The sequence below is a fragment of the Simochromis diagramma genome, unplaced genomic scaffold (genome assembly GCF_900408965.1).
Source record: "Simochromis diagramma unplaced genomic scaffold, fSimDia1.1 OVJJ01000131.1, whole genome shotgun sequence".
In the NCBI taxonomy this organism is placed as follows: domain Eukaryota; kingdom Metazoa; phylum Chordata; class Actinopteri; order Cichliformes; family Cichlidae; genus Simochromis; species Simochromis diagramma.
Window position 1 is genome coordinate 4,405,175 of NW_024387200.1, and position 15,978 is coordinate 4,421,152.

Consider the following 15,978-nt stretch of genomic DNA (forward strand, 5'->3'; position numbering starts at 1 on the left):
TATCTCTTACATCCAGCAGTCTTTTCTCTATTGCAACTACTGTTTACAGTTTCTTAAGCATGGTGGATAAGCCAGCTAAGCTCCACCGGTTTGTGAAGTCATCACTATTACATATCATCTTATACTTAAATTAACACTATATCTGGTGAATTCGGGATCTTGAAACTTAAGTCCTCCAGTTTTCTCTTTTAAGATCTTCCATTTAGTAGTACATTTCCTTTACATTATACAAAAGTCAGCCCTTTCTGATGTGTCTATGGGTGAGAAAGATCAACTTTTTTTTGTTCCACCAAAGTATTTCTTGCATTGGTGATTTTCTTCATATCCATTCTAGCTCCGATTTTGTTGTATTACAGTGCCCACTTGGAATTCCTCAATTACACTTCTGGATGTCTTTGATTTGCAGGAGGTTGTTTTTTATCATCGCCAATCCTTTTTCTGACAGGCCCACCATACAGGTCTCTCATTTTTTTTTTCTTTGGTGATCAGAATTCTATCTCTGGGTGGCAATCCTGTCACTGTAGATGAGAATGTGGATGCCCAAACTGTCAACAGCCAAGCTTTCAATGGCAGAAATGTTACTCTATAAAACAAAGGAATTATGACTATTTGGATAATAAAATCCATCACAGATATTGCAGTCTGAAAACAAAACATTAAAATATGTTTTACTTATTACACATTGTACACTAAGTCTCTCACTAAAAGCCCGGTCCATGATTTTTCAATCAAAGATGCCATACTTTTCCAAAGATTAAAGTCATAGTTAATGTCAGAGGCATCTTTTGCTTTTGATTACTGACAGTATGTGCAGCAATGCCGGATGCTGAAGGTTAGCAGTCCTGTTTAAAGAGCAAGAAAATCAGTAAAACAGTGGTTGGAGGTGTTTACAGGTTTGTTTGTCAGGAGGGTTTTGTCTTGTTTTGAAATGTTGAGTTTTTCACTTTGTTTACATAATTTTTTTTAATCCTCTGACTTTTTTTGTTTTTACTGGCCTTCACAAATTCACACATTTTGGTAACTGATTGGGTTTAGGAACTGAAAACTACATGTTTAGTTTAAGGTATGGGAAACAAATTCTTGAAATACGCTTCTTTACATTACTAACCCTCCACACTGAAGTGAGATGCTGCTGTCACTGACAATTGGCAGGATTTGATACCCTAGAAATTAAGTTTATGGTGGTAATATTTTGTACAGATTTCAGGTCTACTTTTTTTAATAGTGTAGAGCAATGAGTTGAAACAAATGTCCATCTACCACCTACTTACACTTTTTAAAACAGTACAGTTCTTTCAAGTCAGTATAATAAGCCTTACAGGTAAAAGCTAGTAGAAAAATAAGGGAAAATAATTTATGAGTCCTCTTTATCCATGGGTATCATTACGTTGCACAGCTGACAAAAGCAAGACACCTACCATGGTAGGTAAAGAAACTGTGTGAGTGAGTCAGGATTTTATTATTTCCAGGCAGACTATGCTTCTTTTGAATGGTTATTGAGTACTGGAGTACCTGAGGAAACCTACACAGCCACAAGGAATAAAGCCAGTAACAGTAACAGTTACTAACCATTATTAGAGCAGCAGAGTGGCAATAAAATCTTGAATACATTCTAAGTATTTAATATCAAATGTATATTTCATCATACAGCTCTAATTTCAAATATATTTGTTATACAAACCTTTATCTTAATTAACTTTGGGTGTAAATGCCTCTCCATCATCAAAATTCCTGCTGGTTCTCCCAAGGGCAGCTTATAGAAATCGTATGTGATTAGACCCCCTACTAAAGTTCCTAAAGGTTTTCAAAGAATCAGTTGGCCTCTGGGTACAATCATCACTTAATAAAATGTAATCATCTGACACTTATCTGCTTCATGAAAAGAAAGATAGAGGAAAATAATTTCAGTAATTCCACACAGTAATTCCTAATTAACTCATAAGAACCCATTCTCATTGCATTCAGCTGTTGCAAATCGAGCATAATAACTTTTAATTTTTATTGCACAAAAGGATGAGACCATGAAGGTAAAGCATCTAGGACAGAAACAGCTGCATTATACTGCTAACACAACTTTGACTCTTTGCACGAATCTGCACAGCACGCTAATGCTAAGCTAGCCAAGAACTCAGAGTGATGTTAAAGCTGCATGTTTGCCGACTCCAATCCAACAGTCAGACCGTGAACTTCAATAGGTAACAAACTGATGAGCAGTCAGGCCGCAGCCTCCATTTAACCACACAGCATGCAGTTAATTGCATGAATGTAATGCCTTTGATATGCTGCTTGGCAATGATGGTCACTATCAAAGTGGAGCCAGTGAGAACCCAATAAAAATTGATAAGGAATTGGTACAATAAGCAATACTGATAATGGAATCGGAATTGCTAAATCCTTATCAATCCCCATCCACATCAAAAGCTACCAGACACTGAATCCATTAGACAAAGAACAGAACTGATTCTGCTCTGACCTGGATAATCACAAAAGTCTAAAGATTTTACCATGTGCTTTCATTTATTCCCATCTCTGATCCGAGGAATGCTAATCAGTGAATTTTGTTTTTGTAGCTTTGAGTCGTGTATGATGGAGCTGCTCATTCCTAATTAAATAATGGATATTGTTGATCTGATTTGTTGGCTGACTAACCTTTTGCACAAGTACAAATGAGAAGAGTAGGGCTGTAAACCTTGTCTAAAGATTTTCCAAAACAAATGTGCTTTGCGCTTTCTTTTTTGTCTATAAATTGCTTTTTTGCTGTTTTACACCAGTTTGTACAATCATCCACAAGCAAGAGTTTCAGACAATCTTTTAAGTCCAAGAGCATGAGAATCGATTAGTCTCGATTAGTGTCGTATCACATTTTAGACAATCCCAATAACAGACAGTTTCCCAAATCATGGTTTACGCCTAGCCCCAACTAAGCAGAAAATTTCTATAAAGTGCAAAAAAACTTAATCTAAATCTCAGTTTAGACCAAATCTGTGTTTTGGAAAATGAGCATTTATTGCTTGAATAAAAAGCTAAATTCCTGTTTTCTTTGCCCCACGAGAGGTTTAAAAACAGGATTTAAAAAAAAAAAAAAAAAACTGGTGTGTTTCTCTTTGTGCATGTGCATGCCTTTTACAGTATGAGTAAAATCATGATATTATCATGTTAAAAAACCAAAGGCTTTTATTTTTTTAGTTTAAGTAATTAATTGATTTACTTTGCAGAAATGGATAGATAAATGGAAATAAAACAAGGAGCAGTCGGCCAGTTTTTTGGTTATGGGATTTTATTAGCTTCCATTAACCAATTTTAAACAATGACAATAGGCAAAAAGAAAAAAAAAATAATAATTAAAAGGAAAAAAAAAAGCAACTTTAGGGCTCATGTCTGCTAGTACCTCCTCTACTCTGTAGTATATTAAACTGCTGCCCATGTGTGACTATGTAACAGTGTAATAGATTTTGTAAAATCTAACCTGTTCCGGTAAGGTTGGATTTTTCAGCAGTCAAATGTACCTGCTATAAAAGAATGTTTTTGCTTGCTTGATCTACTGCTATCAGCTGGCGTTATCAAAGAGAAATAGTTTTTTTTAAATGCATATTTTTAGAAGTCATGTGCACTGGTCTGAAAACAACTTTACTGGTATCACAGCCAGTGTAAAAGGTGGAAGTAGTTACTATGATGTAATCCACTGGTTATGAAGCCTTAAGATTAGTGCTTTTATTGTGCCATCTTAGTTTTAAAGAAATGTGATTTCCTCACTGAATAATGACTTATAATTGATAGATTTTTAGGCAGTGAGCGTGATGACAGAATACCATGGATAATACTCTTCTTTTTTCTTTTTTTTTTTTTTTTAAAAATGACCAAGATTTTATAAAATAGGCTTATTTTTTGCATTCAATGCGACCCAAAATGAGCGACTAAGTTCATAAACACATCGGATCAAGACAGATCAAAACAGGTCAAAACAGAAAGCCATTTTTCCAGTAGACTTATATAAGAAAATAAAGTCTCTGCAAGAACAGCTATTGTCATCTGGTGGCCTTGTGACAGAGTATACTTTAGGTTTAAGGCACTTCTGCATTGGCTTCATATTCCACAACCCAGAAGCTACGACCATCTTTTATACTGTCTACGACTGATACTATGTTGGAATGTTCTAGCAAGATTTGGAATGGCAAGGGACATCTGCAGAGTTAGACAACTTTTCTGAAAACAAAGCAGTGCTCATTTTCTGTCAGAAAAATAAGGCAACTATTCCTGTGCAGCATGTTGAATATTGACTGTAAAAGACGCCTAATCATCTTAGTAGTATGTGCAACTATGAGAAACAAAACAAAAATTAAATGAATAATCTGTAGAAAAATAATTGCCATATGATATAAGGCATTAATTGACCAATAAAGATGACTTCTAAGAAAAACAAAATTAAAAAGTTATCTTGATTCTGCATTTACAATTCTGCCTAAATCTGTGCAATGTTACCGGTGGCACCAAACATGAGTTAACTCTACCCTCTGGAAGCTACCAATTGTGGCAGTTATTTTTATTTCATTTCAACTGAATTGAACTGGATTCAGTTTATATAGCAAAATCACAATAACAACTTTATATGAGGTAAAGACCAGCCAATATTAGAGAGTTTATCTCTGATATTTGTAAAGGCAAATAAATTAAACTATTTCTCTCAGGACAAGCTAGCAGTAGTTTAATAAGCGTGTTGTACATTGTGGTTTTTGCTGACATTGTTATATTTTTTTACAGTGTATTTCTTTCTTTGATATCAAATACAGTGCAAGCTGAAATACCCAATCTGCAGTCTCTCAAAAATAGCCTTGTATTTTTTAAGTTGACATCCATATATTTTTAAAAAATAAAAGTAGGTAAAATGGATTTCCAAAGCTGTAAAGTATGAATACATTCACAGCAATTTAAGAAAGATTTTTCAACTGAGAGCATTGCAACACTTATACCTTAAGCAACTATTGAACTAGGATCCATATGACTGTTCCTTTGGAGCACAGCAGTCTTATAACTACATCGGAGAGCAGAGTAGGATAGATACAGTAATGTGTCCAGAACATACAGTATAGTTGTCATCATCAGTCAGAATATCTATTGCTTTGGTGGAGGCCATACGGCAATTTTTATTCCCCATTTGGCATCAGCTCAGGTCTCTTATCTGTGTCTGTTTACACCGCATTTTCTTTTTGTTCCCAATTCTTTCCATTTCAGACCCAATCATTTGTGTTTTGATGCCAGTGTGTATTTTTCAAATGTTTCTTGTTTAACAAATGATTGAAAATAGAGATGCTTTTAGTAATCAAAATTATGCCCTTATTTTTAATTGAATGAGCCCACTAAAAAAAACCTCGTGACAGTTGGTTTAATTTGCTTTCCTAAATGGACCTCTGAGACTCGCCCTTCTCAAACAATTTTGAGTGTAATGGCCTCCATTTTTACATCTCACGGAGGTAAACTGATTTCTACCCTGTACAAAGACAAGAACTCATTCAATACTTGAAGTAAAGACCGGAACATCTTTAGAAAAAAAGAACCCATAAGATCACTTTCACATTGTGGTGGTAGATAGTATTGTGTACCATATTTGCACTGTAAAATGTACAAAATATCACCAAGTTGTTGGCTAGTGGCCTGCAATCTTATTCACAAGCACTTTGAAGCATGTTTATTTATTTACAACATACAGTGTACTCTGAAACAGTAACACATTTATAAATAAATATTGCAATCTTAACATCGTACAGTTCTCCTTTTTTATTGTCGGTTCTTCATGACTCGTCACCTGAGCTTAACGAAGGTGAGGCAACCTTTGCCTGTTCTGAGTCCTTCTTTCCACTTATTCTTTTATGTGCTATCATTCACCAGCAGGCCTATTACTTTCAGTCTTTGTCCTTGCCCTGTCATTCCTTCCTCACCCTCTCAAACATGATTTCAAATAAATAGGTATCTAGAAGGAAAAAAAGGATCATATATTCTTAAATCTTAATAAATCTCTGAAATAAAAAGCTACAGTTAATATCTTCCCAAATTAGGGAAAAACATAACAAAGAAAAACATAAAAACCTTCTATTTATCAAAAAGGACAAACAAAAGGAAAAAAAACCCAATATATTCATAATAATGTTCAACAAGCTGGTACGTATCCATATCTGTTCGTCAGGTATCCATTCCATTATCATTATCCATTCACATGTCATTCAGTACATCCTGTTATCTCAATGTTCAACACTGTAGGTAATCCTGTCTGTCTGGTTGCCTATGTGGTACATTTTTTTTTTAATAATCTTCATTATTAGGTGCTCAGTCAGGCTTTGCAAAGCCCAACCACTTCCTTTTTTTTTAATATGAGACACTTCAGTCAGTCCCCTTACACTCAGTGTTTCACTGTGTGTGTATTTTTCTTTTTTTTTAACTTCACAAATGTTCTACTGTTTTCCAATCACAGACAAGGAGATGGGCCAGGGGATGACAGGAGTGATTCTGGATAGAGGGAGAAAGCCATCATTGGCTGCAGGGAAAACAGAAAATCAGCCTCAAATATGGCTAATGTCCTTTCCTGTTTGTAATTGTGCAAGAATAAATGCCTCTGTCTTGGATCCAAGGGAGAAACAGTCTTTTGTAAGATACATCATTTTCCAACTCTCAAGACACTCTGTTGTTTCAAGAAAGAGCACATTTGCCTGAATACAGAGCTGAATGGCAATTCCCACTAGTAACTGCAAAATGCCTGAATTTCTAGTTGAGTACTTGGACTATATATATTTATTACATTTCACATGTTACTTATGAGAAATGCCATAAGAAATGGGTCACATGATAAACCAACACCACATATTCGTCAGAGAACTCATTACGTAACCATTCTGCAGACTCGGCAGGTAAATGTTTGTATATCAAAAGTAGATCAATGATTAGTCAACGGCCACAGCAAAGGTTGGCAATAAACCACACGAGTAAAAAAGACTTCTGAAGGCAGGACATGATGTAAGTCCTTCCCATCCTCGTTTAAATGTAAAGTGGCTTACAAATGTCTGTCCCATAACGTACCCTGAATTTACTGTAAGTATCTATACAATGGTTTACTAATTTTCTGAAAGTAAACATTTAAAACAATAATGACTTTATTATTGATTTTTACACTAATATTTTCACAATAAATAAAACAGAAAAAAACTCAAAGTTATTTATTATTTGCTACCATTAATTTTAGTGTGAGCTAGTGATGCTTTTCATAGCCTAAGGGATGCTAAATGTAAGCGTCCCCAACCCAACACAATGTCTCTTAGATACTCTTCCAGACACATCATCACACTTTATGTTCCCTTCACGCTTCCTATATCCCTCCCATTCTCCCTCCATATATCCACTGCAAAGGCATTATAGGTGAATTGTACTCATTGTCCATTCTCCCCCTACTGTACTAATCCTCTGCCCCGCCATTTCTCAGTTTCTTTCCCATCAGTCACAGATTGTCTTGTAGCCTTTCCATATAGGTTCTGATTTCAGACTGACCTAGGTCCATATCCTGGCACACCCACTTGATATCATCTTCACTCCCATTCGTCACCAGGACTGATGAGTTGGTGTATGGGCCACCACCTGAATTATCATTGGGCAGAACAGTGGCAAAAGATGTGAATTTGACGCGTTTGCGTTTGGCCGCTGCAACAGCAGCTGCAGCTGTGGCTTGGGGGGAATTATTCAGATGCTCCTTTTGACCTGTAGCATCTTTGCCACCAGTAGTGATTGCTGAAAGGCACTGATGCGATTCTGGAACAGATCTAGGCAAAGTTTGTCCATGGGTGACACCCCGATGTCCACCTCTGCCACCGCTCCCACTTATAGTGCCCATGCCCATTACCAAGGTGTTACCGGCCCCATTCAGTAGATACTTGTTCTCCTCGTAGCCCCCTTCATTGCGGTCAATTATGGTGGTGCACTCATCCGGCACGCCACCCTGGCATTGGTCAGAGTGGTCTGCTAAAAGGTCAGCCTCAGTGCCAAGCCACACCCAGTCGTGGGCATGGTTCATGTTGCCTCCTGCCTCTAGAACTGGGACTTGCTTGTGACGGTATCTGCAGAGGAAAATTCATAATGAAACATCAATGGAGGTAAAAATGTAAACAGATGCAGTTTCATGACTATAATCTATATGCATTATCAGACAATATAAGGAATGGCTGCAAAAATTAATACTCAGATAAAAGTTGAGGATTTTACCCCATCAAAATATCACTAAAAAGTTCAAGAAAATTTGAAGGAGAATTAAGTCCAATTTTAGGTTTTCATGGTACTAGCAAAGCAATAAGTGATGCATCACGGGTCTGTTATCCATCCATCCATCCATCCATTTCCTCAACTGCTTAACCAGTTTGGGGTTGCTGGGAACTATCAACTTACATTTGGTGAGAGTCATTTGTGATTTGTCTCTTAAAATCCACACAAAATAGCAGCACACAAAGGATATGAGAACGTAAAACATGTTTAATGCAAAAACATTTATCTGAGCGGTATGCTGGATTTTTGTGCCAACCACCGCTGCTTTCCACTGATCACTTAATAAGCCACAGAGCAATTAATGTTCTCTGCCATTTTGAAACAAAAAGGAGAGGACAGAATCAGAAAAGAACAGATAACTGATTACTGCATTTGATCAGCTGATTTTAGAGGCTAAAGCGGGAGGAAGGATGACTGGAAGGATGCAGTCTTATCACAGGTAAAATAAGCTCATTGAACATTCCTGCTATTGTAAGGGTAATTCATTATTTATTTATTATTTTTTATAATTGTTTAGGCTCAGTGATATGTGTTTCTAATAAACTAGCCTGTTGATATGAATACTTCACTCCCAACTGGAGCAGTAGTTACCTCTCTAAAAAGTAAAGAATGAGTGTATCAATGGGATCTTGAAAATCAGACAACAATCTCTACACTTGAAATTGTTTTATTTTCAATTGACTTCTCTCAAAAGGTTTCTCTCACAAAATAATGTGGTTGAGCAAAGGTGCTTATGCCCATCATTAAATATTGTTTGCAATGAATAAGCTTTCTTACAGGTTTTAACTTTGTACAAGACATTGATCTGGCTTAAATTTTAATCCTCCAATAGACAATGGTTACCTAATATGGGCATATTAGGCCCATACCGATTACCTGTCAAAACCAGCTTTTTGGTTCATAGATCCTTTCAGTTTCACATTATATTCCACCCATATATTAACTAACCATAATGGACCTGCCTCAGTATTTAATGTGCATCATGTTTTGTTGCTGAGTAACATGTTTAGGTTTTCAGGGGTTTTTTTTACCTGAAAGCAAAGCTGACACAGTTGATGAGGAAAACCAGTATTGCCAGGCAGAATACTCCCAGAAGGGCATACATCCCAATCTCCAGGTCTGACAGGCCTCTAGTGGGCTGGGTTAGCTCACTGTTTCCAGTCCCCGGTACCTCCACTGGTGCTGGGTAGCTACTGTAGTCGCCTGGTTGGTTGGGGCCACTGCCACGACTACTGCTGCTGCCACCACCAGCACCTTTGCCACCTGAAGCACGATGGGTTACTGTACTCTTGGTTGTTGAGCTAACCTGAAAATGGAAACGAAAACACAGATATAGTAAATGGTTAAAATATGTGGATTTTGTATATTCATTTGGATTCACGTAAATACGGCATTATTACACAAGACTGACTCCCTCTCCCCATTCTCCTGCTGGCCTGCTGCGCAGCGACATATTGTCCTCTCTGCATCACAGTTATGTTATTTACTATATTTAACACAGCAATTTTCACAGAGGCAGGAAACATTGGGAGCTCTGTGCTAGGCATGGATAATGATCAGACTATATGTGTGACATACTGGAATGCCCTGGACCAAGAAGGTGTACTTAACAACCACTCACAGTGATTACACTACTTAAACAAACTAAACTTTGATGATTAAATGTGTTTATCCAATGTGAGTAAACTCTAAAACTACAGTTTAAGGAAAATACTCTTAAAAATATCCTTTCCTCACTGTTTTATTATTGTTTTTTTTCCATACCTTCCTCATGGCTCCTTCCTCTCGGTCCACTGCTGCACTGTTGGATTTCCACTCTCCTCCATCTTTTGTCCGTTGTTCACTGGTGCTGTTATCCAACCCTCCACCATCATCTTGCCCCCCTCTTCCCATCACTCCTCTTTCGTCATTTTTTGCTCCAAACTTAACTATAACATTTCCAACTCCAGATGCCAGCACACTCTTCCTTTTTGACTTCTGGCAAGTTTCAGAGATGACCATCTCTACTCGAAACAATGCCCCCTGCCCATCACCTTCTGCTACTACAATGGGCCAGTGCTGTTCCTAAATGACAAAGAGAATGTGGAAGTTAATACCTTACAGTTTAAAACGCGTTTAGGCAGCTTTTGTTATGACTTTGCAAACTATAAATAAACCTTAACTGAACTGAATTGAATTGAATTTGGGCTTTTTGCTCTAAAAAGCATGATCTACAAATGTATAAAACTGTCACTTCTTTGCACTGCTGACAATATAAAGGAAGATGCCAGTACCTGATTGGTAACAGAAATGACATTCTCATCAAGTGAGACAGCTGAAAGTAGGAAGTCTTTTGGATCATATATATCCAATGGTGTCACTGAACCATCACTGTACTGGATCCATGCACTGATCCCAGCTTCCTGAAAAAGAGAAAAAAAAAACCTGCACAATTACAACTGAAGCTTTTAAATAGTTCATCCATTCATTAAAATGGATTTTAATGACACTGGTTGAACCTCTTGTGACCTTTTACGAAAGAAGATCAAAGAGAATATCTATCACTGATACTTTTTCTTTGCACAAGATAGAAAGAATGTTGTCATCTGATATTTCAAGCAAAGATAACTGACATCAACAAAGAGTCTTTGCTTTTTATTGGCTGTTCCCTCTTTCTTCTTTTGTGCCTTGCTTTATTTTACTTCCTCGCCTGTCTCTGTGATTTCTGATCTGTTTCCTATTATGTTTCCTATGTTTGTGGTTTTTTTGGTCTTGTTAACACCCGATCTTGCTTTTGTTCATCACAGTACATTCCTATCATGGGCCATGTCATACAGTTTTATACTTGCTGGACTCTTGTAAGTTTCAAGTTGGCTCCTTGGTAAAGTTCACATTTTATGCACTCAACGTGCCATTCTAAAAGTGTCTGCATTTTAGTTTTCTATTTAACGAAGTGAGTAGTGAAAGAGGTCATCTATGTCCACTGTGATTGACCATCTTTGAACAGAAGAGGTGGCTTACGACACCAACTGTCTGCCACCTACAGTGAAGTTTTGAGATCCCTTCCCAAGTGCCTCACCCCCACTCACATCTTGCATCAGGTGATCACAATAGGTCACATGATAGGGTGAGGAAGGTCTCACAATGGTTTCACCCAAAACCTCTGCTGATAATGACCCACGCCTTTTTTCACACCAAGCGATGAGGGACATGATCAATAGTGGGTCAGTGACCCTCTTAAGGGACAACTCCCACTAGGGACTGTCCAACATTTGGTTTTAGAACTGAAGAAGCTTCTTGGATTAGAGGTGGAATATCTTCAAGAAACTTAAAGAAGTCCAAGCTCCTTAGACTACAATGACATGTATGATTTAGAACCTACACAGATATGCTTTCTAGTTCACTTTAACATCATTGAAATTGTTAAATGCTATTGCATAAGCTTGGGAACTACTTGATGGAACACCTTTCTTCGACTCTGAGATTGGCCCACAGTCACTCACCTTTTAGAAAATACTCAAAGTCCACATTCACAGACTCAAAAGACTGTGGCATGCTCCTGCTAAATCCTTAGGGCAGTGTAAAATCATCAAGTGCATGAGATGTCGCTGACATTTAATAATAATAATAATAATAATTATTATAATTATTATTATTATTATTATTATTATTATTATTAACATTTAACCTTTTAGGAACCCCTTCCATACATTTCTGCAGGTTTTGCCCAGTGTAGTTATCCAGATCTAATACCACAGTAATTTCAAACATGTTATCAGGAGAAGCACAAAAAATTGGAAAGCTAATATTAGATATTACAAAGTGTCAAAGACCCAACTGTGTAGCTTTTTAATCTTATTTACTGGTATATGGCATTTTCATAATGTTGTCGTAGTCTTGGGTCATTTGTCCCAGCCTTTTAGAATTAATGGTGTTTTGTGATTTCTTTGTGTATAATATTTTGGTTTTATATTTTTCAGTATCTTTTGGGCTCCTATGTTTAGTTTTCATGTTGTCTTGTCATGATGTCTCATCACCCTTTCCTGTGTGTCATTCCATGTTTCCCCAGCCTGTCATGTCTCTCTCTCTTGTGCTCTCTCATCCCCTCTCTGTCGTGTTCCCTCACTCCTTCTCTCATCTGCCTCTTCCTGCCATACATCCTTCCAAGCTCATGTGTCAGTATATGTCTTAGTGTTTTTGTTTTATTTTGATAGTCTTGATAGTGTTGCATGTTCGGTGTGCCTAGTTTTGCTTCCCCCGTGGCATCTTGTTCATTTGTGTCAGCTGTGTTTCCACTTCCCTCATTGCCCTTCTGTGTATTTAAGTCCTCTGTCTCCCTTTGTTCAGTGTGAGGCCGCTTGTTCGTCTTCTCCCGTGTTCCTGGGCCCTAGTTTTTCCATTATCCCTGTGCTTTGCTTCTAGTTCAGTTTTTCCAGTTTATTTTAGCTATTGGTTTTGGTTTCTCTTATTTTGTACTTTCGTGTTCCACATTCAATAAACAGCGTGTTTTTCGTTCAACCTTGTCCCTTCCTCGAGTGTCTGTATTTGGGTCCGCTAAAAACAAACACATGGTCTGCCGCCGCAGACCCATGGCAAATGTATTTTGTCCAAATGCTGACCACACATAATTTTCAGTTTGTTCATTTCTTACACAATTTTTTAACTAGATTTTCAAAGTAGCTTAAGAAAATTAAAAAAAAAATGTAAAAATTAATTTAAAAAAATTGCTAAAATCTAATTGCTAAAACTAGATGTTAGCAATTGTACATTTCCACCTTCATAATTGTTAGTCTGCAATGCTATGCTTCCCAAACACATTTCATTATTCAGTATTGACAACTAAAACCTATACACCCGTTTTGTGGACAGAAACACTTTTTTTCTCTGATTTGTCTTTTTCCTGTTCAATTACAACAGGAAAAAAAATCCATCCAAAGAAAAATACTTTCTGAATTTCACACTAAATGTAAAAGAAAAGCAAAGATTTTTCTTCTTTCTTAAAATAATATCAGATAAGATAAACCTTTATAAACCATTTCTTTAAATGGTCCTGCTTCACAGATTTACATTGACAAACAGCTTTGTTCTTCTTATTAATAAAAATAAAAAGACTAATGCACTGATATAACCTAGTAAGTAAGATTTAGTACCTTTTTTTAATAAACTGCAGGATCAAACCTGTATTTTGATTGAGGTGAGCTACTTAGCCCTTGGGTGGTATTTATGTTGTGGCAATTTTAAAACAAACAAACAAAAATAAGTATGAAGAGAGCTTAACATATTCTATATAACTTCATAAGGTATAAAATAAACTTTGGCAATGTCATTAAAAAATCAAGAATAATAAGTAAATGGTACCTGTTAACTGTGTTAACGGGTATGTGTGATGATATAATGGATCAAAGTGGAGACGAAGACGGGTTAAAAAAAGATTTTTAAATGTTATAACAATTTTAGTTTCACTGTGTTTGTAAACATAGGTGACAAATTCATTGTTGCGATTTATTTTATTTATTTATTTATTTATTTTTGCCTGTCCAGTTCGGATCTTTATCCATCAGAATTGTTGTCTGAAGGCCAAGAAAGATGCCAAGTGGATTTACTTTACCAAGTGGATCATCATGGCCTTGCCATATTGGTCCATTTGATTGACCTTTATTATAATTATGTATTTATTTTATTTTCGTTTTTTAAAGACGGGACAGACATGACTGGGGGATAGGACAGGGAGATGAATGAAAGAAAGAGAGGGAGAGAAAGAAAAATAGAGGGGAGAAGAGATGGTGAGAAAGGGGGGAAGAAAAAAAAGAAATAAAAACAAACAAAACACCTGGATCACCTGTATGGAGATAAAAAACCAGAAGAGAAAACAAACAACAAAGAGCAACATAATAAAAACAACACCATCACAATAAACTAGCTAACAATAGATAACAGTAGATACTTTTTTAATTTCACCTGTTGAGAATGAAAAAAGAAAACAAGCTGAAGAAAACGAGAGCACTAGAATAAACAACATCACAATGATATATGGGAATATAACAGTAAATACTAAATATTAAACATTATTGTGCAGCACCTAAGATCGGCAGCGCACAGTGTGCTTTGAGGTAGGAGCCAAAAAGGGTGTAGTTTGTGTGTGTGAGCACCCGTGTGTACACCTGTGAGCATGAACGCGCTTGTTTTTAAAAGGTTCCTTCATGTAATGATCTGCTAGAGGGTGTGGGGGGGCCACAGCCCCGTCCACCAGGGCATGAAGCAGGTATGGAGGAGATCAAAACTCCAGACATCCAGAGGCCCCCAGAACACAAGAGACCAAGGAAGACCAACAGAGGGGCAGCTGCGCCACTGTCCCAGAAAGAGCTGAGGAGAGTCCCAGATGAGGGGTCACTCAGCAGCCGCGGAGCAGAAGCCAGGGGGGGTTGCAGTGACGTGCCCGTGAGCTCCGCCGGCAGCCAGCTGTGCCAGAGTGACCGAGCCCCAGGCCAAGAGGCCGAGGGCACCCCACCCCCGAAGTGGCCTGAGTGAGCCCCAGGCTCCAGGCCCCGATAAGCAGCCACCAAGGAGTGAGCCAGTGTGTACCTGGACGCCCATCCTCCGCCCGCTCATATGTAGTGTTGATGCATGTGTGTTCTAAGGTGCATTTAAAACCCAGGAGGGCATCATTGTTGCGATTTAATTTCTTTTACTGGATTGTATTTAGGGCCTGAAGTTTCATTTAAAAAAAGAAATGGCTGTTGTAATCGGTTGCTGCTGTAATTGCTATAGCCTCGAAGTTACACTTCCCTAATTTGAAACTGATTATGGGAGAGATAGCATCTAGATAATGTTCGCAGTGCAGAATTACTATTTAAGAGCCATGATTACAACCTTTAGGGAATTACTGTGAAGAGAGGAACAGGCAACGATGGTGGCCATCATTTCACTTGTGCAATAAAAACCTAAAGGCAGAGAGTTGTCTGCATGTGAATCACATGGCTACATGTCCAAACTAGATAAAGTGAGAGGATGTGATGGCTTGCAGAAATGTTTTAATGTGTGAGTAAAATCACAGATATTCATAAGAACAAAAATCTTTTTATATAATTCATCCATCCATGTTCAGTGTGTCTGCCTCTGGCTCTATGAAAGCTGGGGTATGCTCACCCCTCATGCAACCTTGAACTGGGTACTCATCTAGCTACATCTTCTTATTGGAGCCGAGAAGTAAATCTGAATAACAGGATCATAAAATTTTAGCAGATGTAGACTTGACGTAAAGTGATCTCCTACCTGTTTAGGTGTATGTAGCAGGTCAGCAGCTGTGGTTGTTAACTGTATGGCTTGAGAATTTACAGGACTTGGACTCAAACTAAGGGACAAAGATGCAACCAGCTGGACTCCCAGGTCAGAAATGGTGACCTTCAGGTAAAAAAAAAAAAAAGCAATATTAAAAAAGTTCAAGTTGTAGTTTTTGTCCCCATTTAAAGGTTTGTTATTCTGATGATGATCCTAAAATGTAAAGTCATTTACTTTAAAACGGGGTAGATTCAGCACATTTGGAACTCTTTAGATCAATAATGGAAGACTGATACATTAATATAGCATAATTACAAAATAAAAGTGAATCTTCAAGCATACAACTTTTGTATCAGACATTATTTAGACATTAAACATGCTATAAGTAAGAGCAGAGATGGGCAGTTACTGTAATCTGATTACTTT

General features: G+C 37.4%; 1 protein-coding gene across 1 annotated transcript in view; it reads right to left on the reverse strand.

The window, feature by feature from the left end:
• Window positions 1–3,851: 3,851 nt before the first annotated feature.
• Window positions 3,852–15,978, reverse strand: part of si:dkey-215k6.1 (transmembrane protein 132C) — a 274,521-nt gene continuing 262,394 nt past the window's right edge. Inside the window, exons 12-16 of the mRNA XM_040051030.1 lie at window positions 15,547–15,675; window positions 10,569–10,697; window positions 10,060–10,359; window positions 9,327–9,601; window positions 3,852–8,093 (exon numbers count right to left, since the gene is read on the reverse strand). Coding sequence (XP_039906964.1) covers window positions 7,481–8,093; window positions 9,327–9,601; window positions 10,060–10,359; window positions 10,569–10,697; window positions 15,547–15,675 — 1,446 coding nt within the window. The 3' untranslated portion in view covers window positions 3,852–7,480. The remainder of the gene's footprint in view (window positions 8,094–9,326; window positions 9,602–10,059; window positions 10,360–10,568; window positions 10,698–15,546; window positions 15,676–15,978) is intronic.